Consider the following 13379-nt stretch of genomic DNA (forward strand, 5'->3'; position numbering starts at 1 on the left):
TAACCCCCTCCTCATACCCTCCCTATCCCTCCTCATCTCCTCCCCTTCCTCATCTCCATAACCCCTCCTCATCTCCTCCCTAACCCTCCTCATCTCCATAACCCCCTCCTCATACCCTCCCTATCCCTCCTCATCTCCTCCCCTTCCTCATCTCCATAACCCCTTCTCATCTCCTCCCTAACCCTCCTCATCTCCATAACCCCTCTTCATCTCCTTCTTACTCCCTCCTCATCTCCTCCCCCTGCTCATCACCATAATCCCTTATCATCTCCTCCACCTCCTCATCTCCATAACCTCTCCACATCTCCCCCTTCCTCATCTCCGTAACCCCTCCTCATCTCCTCTCCATCCCTCCTCATCTCTATAACTCCTCCTCATCTCTATAACCACTTCTCATCTCCTCTCCATAACCCTTCCTCATCTCTATAACCACTTCTCATCTCCATAACTCCTCCCCATCTCTATAACTACTCCTCATCTCCTCTCCATAACCTCTCCTCATCTCTATAACCCCTCCTCATCTCCATGCCTCCTCCTCATCTCCTCTCCATCCCTCCTCATCTCTATAACCCCTCCTCATCTCCATGCCTCCTCCTCATCTCCTCTCCATCCCTCCTCATCTCTATAACCCCTCCTCATCTCCATGCCTCCTCCTCATCTCCTCTCCATCCCTCCTCATCTCTATAACCCCTCCTCATCTCCATGCCTCCTCCTCATCTCCTCTCCATCCCTCCTCATCCCTATAACCCCTCCTCATCTCCATGCCTCCTCCTCATCTCCTCTCCATCCCTCCTCATCCCTATAACCCCTCCCTGCTTACAGTCAGAGAACACACAAAGTTATCAGCTCACACGATTCCAGACCAAATTAACAGGTATTTTTGCACCTATGAAACAAATACAACAAAGCCCTTTTATTGGTATATTTAGGAGACCAAAAGGGAGCAAATAAAAGAATTTCAATGTTAGGGTTTGCATACACTTTAAGTGAAGATATTGATCTTTTTGTTCTGTAGATTCCTGGCAAAGATTTGTTTAAGGACGCAAAAAAAAAACAATATGTGTCGGTGCTGGTGAGGTCGAAGGAGTGCTCCCTTCAGAAAGTCGTTTTGTTGTCCTTCCACAGTGGATATATCTTCGTACAGACAGACAAGCCCATCTACAACCCTGGAACTCAAGGTAATATGCTATGTGTTTGGACATTTTGTAATAGACCTTCATACAGAACTAAACATTTACTATAAAGATGACATTTGATGTATTGTTCTCTTTGGTAGATTTATCAGCAATTTGACTTTCCAATTAACATTTCATTTCAACAAGTTTTTTTATTTGTCCATTCAGTAGCTCTACAATTGAACCACACCAGTGCTTTGAAAGTCACATAGTAAGCTTGATAATGGACTAAAGCCTTTGAAGGCCACCATATCCAACTATTAGTTGTCAAGCACAAATCAAAGTCTAGACTCTAAAATTTAAAGGGAACGATGAAGAACAGGCATTTGTATGAATATGATTCTCTGCTACTAAAGTAGAACTATAGTCAAACTTTAAATTGACATATGTGATTTAGACTGCCCATACCAGTAAGGCCGGCAATACACAGTTCAAACCTCGGCCGGTTTAGCAGGAACTGACCGAGATTAGAACCGTTATTGGGCAGGCTGAAAGTACCATGTTGATCGATCAACTTGGGTATAACCAGCCTGCCAGATTCTCTTACGATACTATACCAGTCCACTAGCGATAATCACTGTCTTCTCTGCCGGGAGAAGACAATTGCTTATTCCCCAGTCAGCGCTGTCTGTGTTGATGGGGGAATTGTGGTTGCAGGAAATAAATTTGCACTGTGTATGGCTGGTCTAAGACTAGACCTTCTGTATTCCTAAGCCAATTTGTAAATACCTATTGTCTCCGTTGCTGCTGCTGTAGCTGCTTACATTTTGGCAACATTGATAGTCATATCAGTGAACAGCCACACCTAGCTTCGGTCTTTTAGATTGCAGATCTCAGTTTCTGCAGTGGCTTGCATGAAAATGACTAGATTGCCCTGCCTCTGTCCCTCTTTTCCTCTAGCACGCATTTCACTTCAAGCTGAAAATCAAATTGGAAGGTATCTTTATTGCATAATTATTGAGGGATCACTGGGTAAGCTGACAATCATTGTAGTAGTTGGCAAAGTGAATACAATTACTTCTTTTTTTGGGCGTTGTGAAGAGAAGAGGCAGTGGCATCACAATTTCCACTTCATCCAATCAGAGAACACCTTTTATTTACTGAAAACAATACAAGGCGTGCCATGAATGGTAGCGGTGTCGTGGGTGCGAACCCCGGTAGTCAGTGTGTGGAAGGGAAGCTGCTCCGCACAGGACCTGGAAGATCAGGGCTATCACTGTAGTAGCACTGAATATTTACATTGGACCAAGATGGACCAATAAAGATCATGCTTGGAGCTGCTCAGCTTTAAACATAAGCATCCTTATAATGAAATGCTTTGTGCGAAATATAAGTGAAAAAAATATTCAGCGCAAATCGAAAAATCAAAATAAGAATGCAAATAGCAGCTGAACACTGTCAAACCTAAAACCCCAAAAGTGAATAACAAAACATAACAGTGCAGCGCATATGTAAATCAATATAAGAAAATTGTGTAAATAAAAAATCATAAAACTTAATATATATAAAGTCCAAAGGTAAGGAAAGATTCAGCCTCTTGTGGAAAGGAGTGATTCCAAATATCATGCAGTTGTGTATGGTGAAAATCAGCCCATCCACCAAAGGCAAACACTGTCTCTCACCAGTGGTGTATTTAGGTTTTGTGCTGCCCTAGGCCTGACTAAACTTGTGCACCCCCTAATTTAAATATGGCCAACCCCTTCCTGTAAAGGCCACACCCCTTCTTGTTTATGACCCGCCCTGTCATCTTTAAACCACAGACCACAGCCACAGTCTATCAGTGCAGCCTCATTAGTTCCCATAAGTTCAGCCTCATCAGTGCCCATCAGTGCAGCCTCATCAGTGCCCATCAGTGCAGTTTATCAGTACCCACCATTGCCGCCATATCAGTGGCCATTAGAGCAGCATATTAGTGCCCATTAGTACAGCCTATTAGCGCTCATCAGTGCAGCATATGAGTGCCCATCAGTGCCTGGGGGCAGAGGGGAGTAGGCGGAGCATTTGGCTGCAGTGCCACACTTATTAGCATTGGCGGCCATCAGGCCAGTTGTGTTAAGTGTGGTCGGCGGCCTGCGGTCTGTCCGAATGTCCTGACCGGCCGGTATTATCATACTGGTAGGTAGCAGTGTGACCGCTTTATGGGGGTACCAGACTGATTTGCCTCCTGGACCCTGCTCTCCGGCCCAACTCACCACATAAGACTGGTACTATACAAAAAGTGTAGCGCAAGCCGGCGGGGACCCTTTTCGTGCCGGGAGGAGGCTGTTTTTTTCGTGCACGGTGCAGCTTTTGCTGCCCCCCCCCCCTGCAAAGTGCCGCCCTAGGCCTGGGCCTTGTTAGCCTAGGCCAAGATACAGCACTGCCTCTCACCTCACACATTCGACCCTAAAAAGGGTCACAACGCCAAATCCCAGGCTTTCTTATGGTATGCTCCAAGTAGGAAATCCCAAGTGGAAAAGAAATCTTCGTATGGTTCCGTGTGGGTAAAAGGAAAGAGACAAATCTAGTTCTCTCTGTATGCTTAATACAAATTTACCAAAACAGCAAAGAAGGTACAACAAACAGAGCACTGTTCCAGTGCATATAAATCAGAGCAAAGTGATGGAGGTGGGTGACGTAATGCGTAACTCCTCCCCCCGTATTAAGCATACAGAGAGCACTAGATTTGTCTCCTTTTACCCACACGGAGCCATACGAAGATTTCTTTTCCTCTTGGGATTTCCTACTTGGAGCATACCATAAGAAAGCCTGGGATTTAGCTTTGTGACCCTTTTTAGGGTCGAATGTGTGAGGATAGAGGCAGTGTTTGCCTTTGGTGGATGGGCTGATTTTCACCACACACAACTGCATGATATTTGGAATCACTCCTTTCCACAAGAGGCTGAATTTTACGTTACCTATGGACTTTATATATATTACGTTTTATGATTTTTTTTTCATTTACACAATTTTCTTATATTGATTTAGATATGCGCTGCACTGTAATGTTTTATTATTTGCTTTTGTGCCAAATATGCCAAGGTTTTTTCTTTGATGTCTGTTTGTCTGTGCATGCCTGTAGATCTTTACAATAAATATTGCAGTCATGCAAGAGAAACAAGAGAATGAAGTGTTTTCATTTTACTGGAATTTTGTTGAACATATAAAGACCAGGCAAAGCTATAATCCTTTAAGTGTCAGACATGTTAAGCCGACCCCTTGCAGCAGCGAAGATTCTACGTCAATTTTTAATGTTGTTTTTGTCTTTAGAAGGAATCTTATGTACATTTTCCTTTATTTAAGTTGAATCCTGGGCACAAAGAAGTTATTTTAAATATATTCACCTACAGGCAAAAAAATATATAAATAAACTTTGTGTGCACCAAATGTCTTTGTAAATCCATATTATCTAGAAGTAGTGGGGATAGCATCACTGTGCTGTACAGTACATATCCTGTGCAGAAAACAGAGCTGTGGGAGGGACCTATTCTGTAGGGTTCAATATTGAGTCGGCCCATTCTTTGCTATAACAGCTTCAACTCTTCTGGGAAGGCTGTCCGCAAGGTTTAGGAGTCTGTTTATGGGAACGTCTGACCATTCTTCCAGAAAAGCATTTGTGAGGTCAGGCACTGTTGTTGGACCAGAAGGCCTGGCTCACAGTCTCCGCTCTAATTCATCCCAAAGGTGTTCTATCGGGTTGAGGTCCGGACTCTGTGCAGGCATGACAAGTTCTTCCACCCTAAACTCGCTCATCCATGTCTTTATGGACCTTGCTTTATGCACTGCTTCAAATCGTTTGGTGGAGGGGGGTTATGGTGTGGGGTTGTTTTTCAGGGGTTGGGCTTGGCCCCTTGGTTCCAGTGAAGGGAACTCTTAAGGCGTCAGCATGCCAAGACATTTTGAACAATTTCAGGCTCCTAACATTGCGCGGTCTTGCGACGCTGTACCCAAATGAAATTGACGTCCTTTTTTTCCCACAAACAGAGCTTTCTTTTGGTGGTATTTGATCACCTGTGCGATTTTTTGATCATGCGCTATAAACAAAAAAAGAGCGACAATTTTTCAAAAATAATATGTTTCACATTTTTTTATATGAAATTCCCCAAAAAAATGTAAAAATCTAAATTTTTTAACATTTTAGGCAATTTGTTTTATGCTACATATTTTTGGTAAAAAAAAAATTGCAAAAAGCGTATTTTGATTGGTTTGCACAAAAGTTATTGCGTTTACTAAGGGAAAGATTTTTGTCATTTTTATTGTTTTTTTTTTAACGAGTAATGGTGACGATCTGCGATTTTTTTTTTTTGCGGGACTTCGACATTGCGGCGGACAGATCGGACCCTTGACTGACATTTTTGACACTTTTGGGGGTACCAGTGACATTACTACAGTAATCAGTGCTATACATATGCACCGTTACTGTAAAAATGACATTGGCAGGGAAGGGGTTAACTTTATTGGAGAAGGAGGGGTTAAGTGTGTCCCTAGGGACGTGCTTCTAACTGTGATTGGATGTGGTTGTGTGTGTAACAGCAGAGATCTACGGTCCTACATAGCAGGACCGTATGATCTCTGCTGTTACACAGGGGAGAAAGACAGGCGGCTTTGTTTACATTTGCCGCTTGCCTTTCTCCTGGTGTAACCGACGATCGCGAGTGACCAGCGGACATCGGGTCCGTCGCTTACACGCGCGGGGGGGGGCGTGAGCGAGCCTCCAGTGGCGCGCGCTCGCTCCCTAGAGCCTCACAGGCTAGTGACGTAGTACTACGTCACTTTGCCTGTGAGGGGCTGACTGCCGACGTAAATTGTCCTTAGGCAGTCGGCAAGTGGTTAACTGGCCTACACAGAGTTCTGACCTCGACCCAGTAGAACACCTTTAGGATGAATTAGAACAGAGACAGCGAGCCAGGCCTTCTTATCCAAATCAGTGCCTAACCACACAAATGCGCTTCTGGAAGAATGGTCAAACATTCCCATAGACACACTCCTAAACCTTGTGGACAGCCTTCCCAGAAGAATTGAAGCTGTTATAGATGCAAAGGGTGGGCCAACTCAATATTGAACCCTACAGACTAAGACTGGGATGCCATTAAAGTTCATGTGCGTGTAAAGGCAGGCGTCCCAATACTTTTGGTAATATAGTGTATTTTTTCCTTAATTCCAGTCAGGTGCTTCACCACATGTGCTAAAAATGCTCACTCGCCAAACATATGTGGCCATTAAAGGCCCTTCGAGCTTTGTAGATGGAGCCAGAAGTAGAGATGGGATGGATAATTGTGTAGAATGCTTGGAAGCACAATAATTGTCAGGGTCTTCTCCCCCTCCGCTCATCATGAATCCTTCAACAGAAGGAATTCTTGATGAAAGTACCCAAGTCCTGTAATCTGAGGATAAAAGAACTGGCAACGTGTGTGATTCTATATTGATTCTATTCTTCTGTATTATTTGTTTTTAGTAAAATACCGTCTCTTTGTCACTGGACATTCTTTGGAGCCTGATGCCCGATTTGTGGATGTGGAGTTCATTGTAAGTACATTTTTTCTCCTGGTGGCTTAACACAGAGACAAGGGGGTGTAAGAAAGCTAATATGAATCTGTCAGGTTTGTGAATTTAAAGGAAAATAGGAAAAATAATACACAGAGCGCAGAGGTCAGAAGTGCCCAACGCACAGAGTGCAGGCATCAGGACTGCATAAAGCACAAAGTGCAGGGGTTAGGGTTGCAGAACACACATAATTCAGGGGCAAGAGTGCATAACATACAGTGTGCCAAGGTCAGGAGTGCAGAACCACTACAGATCTTCCCCTCAATTAAGATCCCCCCCTTAATACAGCTCCCCCGAGTACAGATCCACCCTTTACATAGTTACATAGTAGGTGAGCTTGAATAAAGACAATAGTCCATCCAGTTCAACCTGTGTGGGTGTGTGTGGCTGTAATCATCTCACATAGCCCTTAATGTCCTGATCCTTGAGATGTAAGTCTAAGAGTCTTTTTAAGACACCATACTACCTGCAGAAACCACCTCTTGTGGTAGAGAATTCCACAATCTTGTAGCCCTAACAGTAAAGAACCCCCCTCGTTGCCTGAGGTTAAAACGCTTCTCCTCTAATCGCATGGTATGCCCTCTTGTCCTCATGCAATCCCTTTGAATGAACAGCTTTTTTTCTAAGCTAAGATCCCCATTGAGATATTTATAAATTACTATCATGTCCCCCCTCCCCTTTGTTTCCTCCTAGTACAGATCTCCTCCCAGTACAGCTTCCCTTAATACAGATCCTGACCATACCATCCGATACAGATCTCCTCCTTCAGTACAGATCCCCCCCCCCCCACCACACAGATTTTCTCCCATTGGTACAGCCTTCCCTTGGTACAGCTTTCTCCAGTAGAGATCTTTCCTCCAGTAAAGAATCCTACCCCCAGTACAGCTCCCCAATACAGAGTTTCCTCCCCTTTGTGAAGCTCCGCCCAGGTCAGTTCCTCTTCTTAATACAGCTCGTAGTACAGCTAGTAAAGATCTCCTCCCTCTATGCAACACCCACCAGTCAAACCAGGCAGTTCAGAGTGAGTGGAGGTCCTGTCATGTGTCAGATCCCCGGAGGAGATAAGGAAATCCTCCCTTGCTCTGAACTGCAGATGCCTGGGTCAGACCTGACAAGTGTCAGGAGAGGCAGCTGCACCATGGATGCTCTGGGGAGGTTTTTGAGCATATTACCTCCTCATCTACGCCCCTAGAATCTGTGAAGGTCTGTCTTACCATGAACCTCTTGCATGGGCAGATGTACTTTAAAGTAGACACATATGGCATTTAAAACCCAAACAGATTATCTACCTATTTCCTACGATTTCCTAAAATAGGAAAAGTACAGGAATTTTTTGTTTTTCCCTAAAATGTTGAACACTAAGCAACCGGGGCTACTTATGGACCCATCCAGTGGTGTATTTTGGTTTTGTGCTTCCCTAGGCAAGACTAAAATTGGGCGCCCCCCTTCCGACTCCTATGTCAATTTGCCCCACTCCTTCCTCTATAACGGATGTGACTCCCTCCAAAATTGAAGGACTCCAAGTTCCAGCATGAACCCCTGAGATCTCACGAGAGGGGGGATGAAGGGGGTGGGAGAGAGAGAGAGGGGGGATGAGAGAGAGAGAGAGGGGGGTGGGTGGGTGAGGGAGGGAGGGGGATGAGAGAGAGGGGGGAGGGAGAGAGAAAGGGGATGAGAGAGGGGGGTGAGAGAGAGAGAGGGGGAAGAGTGAGAGAGGGGGGATGAGAAAGAGAGAGGGGGGTGAAAGGGAGAGAGGATGAGAGAGAGAGAGAGGGGGGAAGGTGAGAGAAAGAGAGAGAGAGCGAGGGGGGGAAGGTGAGAGAAAGAGAGAGAGAGAGAGAGGGGGGGAAGGTGAGAGAAAGAAAGAGAGAGAGGGGATGAGAGAGAGAGAGAGAGGGGATAAGAGAGAGGGGGGGTGAGTGAGAGAGAGAGAGAGAAAGAGAGGGGTGAGAGAGAGGGGTGAGAGAGAGAGAAAGAGAGGGGGTGAGAGAGAGGGGGGATGAGAGAGAAAGGAGGGGTGAGAGAGAGAAAGAGAGAGGGGGGGTGAGTGAGTGAGAGGCGGCTCTAGCAACCAGTGGCCAAAAGTGTCTCAGGTGGAGGGGGGGTGGCTTTTTTGCTGCCCCCCCTGCAAAGTGCTGCCCTAGGCCTGGGCCTTGTTGGCCTAGGCCAAAATACAGCTCATCAAAATCTCTTAGAGGTTAGAAGGCACATTGTTCCATTACATTTTTTGACCTTCAAAAAAGGCTAAGAAAATATTCTTGCAACCTGGCAAGCCTTACAAAAGATACATTGGTTTTACTCTGAGGCCCAGTTCACATTGCTGCGACTTGGGATCCAACTTGTGAGACCCCAATTTACATAACATGTGAAATCCCATGTTAGTCAATGAGAGCTGTCTTAATTAGCACTACTGAAGTCACTCCGACTTTAGAAAAGATTCCTGTACTACTTCAAGGCGACTTCTATTTTACACTTCTATCAAAGTAGTACTCAAGTCACCAGGAAGTTGCCTGGCAAAGTCGCACCGTCATGGAACTTTCAGGACGTGGCAGTGTGAACGGAGCCCGAGGCTGCCTGTGGATTCTGCTAGGTCTGAAAGTTGCCATACTGTCTGCACAGACTGGATCTCAGGCGGTTTCTTCAAATGCATAAAACACCATTTAAAACAGAGCATATCATATATAAATATATACATTGTTATTATTAACAAGTAAGAGATTTTTGTAAATACCTTTATAGCGGGGTCACACTATTTCTTTACCTGGTCTTCCAGCGTTTTAAATGAGACAAATACAATTTATGGTGTTTTAGTATGTTTATATGATTTGGTAATATATTCACTGCCTAAAAGCTGAACTCCAAGCAAACAGCTAAATACACAAATAGGAGATGTTTTATCTGCCAAAGGATTTGTATTTCTGCCCATCCAGTTCTGAGATTTACACAGCTCTGCCACAGAGCACAGTCCTGTCTGGCAGAACAGGAGACCTGGTTTTTCTCTTACAGGTCTTGTCCTTCTCCCACCTTGTGAATGGACAGTGAAAGGAGGAGCAGCAGACTGATGAGCTCATCCCTCTGCTCTCTGCTCTCTCCTCCCTTCAACATGTTCCTTGCACTGTTGCAGAACTGTTTGGTGCTTTGTGTTTCTGAGTTTTCCTGTACATGGGTTTACAAAAGGTTGACAAGTCAAACTCAGGTACTTAAAGTAAAATCCCACCTTAACACTAAAATCCCAGGCATCTACAGACTTCCACGATCTAGCACTAACCTATCTAGCCCTGTAAACAAGAAATCAGTACATACCTTTTTTTAAGCCAATACGACCCGATCCCACGCTGAGCTGTCAGCCGCAGCTTCTCTGTGGAAGCGGGTGCAGAGGACACGTCCGACAACGGAAGCCCCGTAGTAAGTCTATGGGTGACGTCACTCCCCATTACTTTGACAGCTGTTGTAGGCCGTGCCCTCCACAGAACTTCTGCCGCTGGGGACCGGATCGGATCGGCTTTAAAAAAGTTACATATACCAATTTCTTCTGTATAGGGATAGATAGGATAGTATTGGATCGTGGGAGCCTGTAGATGCAGGGATTTTAGTAGGGTGGACTTACACTTTGGGACTGCCTTCATTAAACAAAATGCATTTAATTAATGATTACAGAGATGCATTCATTTGTATCTTTTAGATCAGCCTGCAGTTCAGCTTTAACAAATCGACCCCATTCACACTGCCGCGACCAGAAAGTCACCTCATAAGGGGCTACTTTCAGCGCGACTTCAGTGCGACTTTGCATGAATTCAGCACGACTTGTACGATAGACGACTTTGTACGACTTTGTATTTGGCCAATCAGAATATGATGGTTCTGGGTCATGCTCAATCACACAAAAAAAAATTCTTAGAAATTGTCGTTTTTGATAGAGAGCCAATTATTGAAAAAATTATTGAAAAAAAAAAAAATGAGATTTCTTTGGATTTAGTGTCTGATGGGTCTAAAAAGTGTACCTGTGAAGTTTCAGCTCTGTAGCATGTCCAGAACCAGAAAAAAAAGATCATTTTTCTTAGAATTTTTTAGTAGCACAGGGATAGGGCTCCGCTCCTTTCACACCTGGGCGTTTTTGTTGCAGGCATTTATTGGACATTTTTTGGGCGTCTTTGGAAGCAGGCATGACATCTGAACTTCTGTATAGGGGTATCTATACACACACACATATATGTATATATATATATATATATATATACACACATACACACATATAGGTGTGATAGGAGCGGAACCCCATCCCTGCAAATAATTTCATTAGCGCAGGGATGGGGTTCCGCTCCTTTCACACCTATATGTGTGTATGTGTATATATACATATATGTGTGTGTGTGTATATATACCCCTACACAGAAGTTCAAAAGTCATCCCTGCCTCCAAAGACGCCCAAAAAATGCCCGATAAACGCCTGCAACAAAAACGCCCAGGTGGAGCGGAGCAGAGATGTATAGTAACGAAGTAGAACTACTTAAGTACTGTACTTAAGTACCGAAATGCGGTATCTGTACTTTCCTAGAGTAGAATTTTTTTCTCCTACTTCTACTTTTACTTCACTACATTTTTTCGATGATTTCGATACTTCTACTCAAGTATTTTTTTTTTTGCGCTGCATAGTTACTCGTTACTTTTAAAAAAATTACCACTGCCAGAACAGTAGATGGCAGGTTGCATAAAGCTCAAAAAAATGTGTATAATGTCATTTGTAAATCAGCGCATACGAAAATAAAGGCTGTGTATAATAAAAGCTGCTATACCAAATCTTTCCAATAAAAAGAAAATATGAAGCAAACAAATAAATGGTGCTACAGCGCTTAAAGTGCATCAAGAAACTGCTAAAAAACACAGGTTAATCATTTGAATAAATCATTTGAAATAATAAAAAACAATATGATGTTCAAACTTTTGACTTATTTCTTTAATAACTACATAACACAGTACTTGTACTTCTACTTTCAGTACTTGAGTAGAATTTTTTTTTCAAAACTACTGGTACTTTTTACTTTTAGTACTTAAGTAGCAAATTTTTTGAAAAAACTACTTGCAATACTTAAGTAAAAAAAATGTTGAATACTTTAGTACTTCTACTTAAGTAACTTTTTCTGCGAGCACTTCCACTTCTACTCAAGTCACTTTTTGATCGAGCACTTGTACTTTTACTCAAGTAGAAATTTAGAGTACTTTATACAAGTCTGGAGCGGAGCCCCATCCCTGCGCTACAAAAAATTCTAAGAAAAATGATCTTTTTTTCTGGTTTAGGACCATTTTAATGGAAAGTCGGATCACAAGTCGCTTCAAATAAGATAAGGAGGAGACTCCCATTGAAGTCTATGGGACAAGTCGGATACAAGTCGCCTCAAAGTAGCACAGGACCCTTTTCTGAAGTCGGGGCGACTTCAGTAGTGCCAATTAAGACGGCACTTATTGATTAACATTGCTTTTAGTATGTCAAACGACTTGGGGCGACTTGAGGGCACACAAGTTGCCTCACAAGTCACGGCAGTGTGAATGGACTCCCCACAAATCGGATTCTAAAGATACTGTATGTTCACTATACACATAAAAGCTAAAATGTGAAAAAAACATTCTTCTACAAGAAAATCCCCCATTTCTAGTATTTTTCAGGCCCGGGGTATTTTGTAACTGCTGTGTTTGCAGTTGGTGATCCGTAACCTTGCCTCTTGTGTTGTTGGCTGTTGCACAATGTGTACAGAATGGATTGTTTAAATAATTACCCCGGTTTGGAAACCGGACTGGCGTGTTTAAAGGACCAGGAAATCTAAAGAGAAAAAGGACATTATCTCATAATAGTTGGCAAACCGCCTTTACAGCCAGCTCTGTTAGGGCTCATTCACACTTATGGCTGGGGTGGGTAAAAATAGGAAGATGTGCCCCACTTATACTGTCCCCTGACCACCATAAGGTTGTACACATCACAGCCATGGTGCTTTGCTTTGTGGTCATGTGACCCCTGTCATATACAGCAGGCTGTACCGTCGTATGACCTCAATTTGGGCCTAGACCAGAAACCAGGAAGCAACTGAAAAGAAAATGTAAAACAACATTTAAAACAAGTAAAAATAATATCTCTTCCTATCTGTTTACTAAGGGCTCGTTCATACTATAAATGTGCATTGTTGTGCATTCCTGGGCGGAATTTAGAACAGCCCAATAACTTTAAAGGGCAGCCAAATGGAAGGGAACGCACAAAAAGTAATGCAGGCGTGATTTCTAAAATCTCATCACACCAAACTGAATGGTACTGTGGTATCATGCAATTTGGCGGCCGCAAATGCACACACATTTGACAGATGATTTGGGGTGCCATTAAAACGGTAGTAAACAGCAGTTAAAGAAAAAAAAATGTCCTGCAAGGTAATGTCATAGTGTGCTAGTATGCATCACATACTAGCACATTATGAGAGACTTACCTTAACCAAAGCCCTCCAGCATAGCCATGTCACTGCTGAGAGGGCTTCCATCTTCACCCACTCCTCCTATCTAGCCCTGTAAAGAAGAAATCAGTATACGCACATTTTTGAAGCCGATGCGACCCAATCCCATGCTGAACTGTCAGCCGCAGTAAGTCTATGGGTGACGTCACTCCCCATTCATTTCACAGCCGTTGTCAGTCGTGTCCTCTGC

The 13379-nt window shown here is 43.6% G+C and overlaps 1 protein-coding gene across 1 annotated transcript in view; it reads left to right on the forward strand.

Moving 5' to 3' along the window:
* Positions 1 to 13379, forward strand: part of LOC309553290 (complement C3-like) — a 183753-nt gene that overhangs the window by 17930 nt on the left and 152444 nt on the right. The window contains exons 3-4 of the mRNA XM_082254303.1: positions 1016 to 1178; positions 6610 to 6680. Of these exons, the coding sequence (XP_082110429.1) occupies positions 1016 to 1178; positions 6610 to 6680 (234 nt within the window). The remainder of the gene's footprint in view (positions 1 to 1015; positions 1179 to 6609; positions 6681 to 13379) is intronic.

Source organism: Pelophylax lessonae, assembly GCF_965119305.1.
Source record: "Pelophylax lessonae genome assembly, chromosome: 4".
Lineage (NCBI taxonomy): Eukaryota > Metazoa > Chordata > Amphibia > Anura > Ranidae > Pelophylax > Pelophylax lessonae.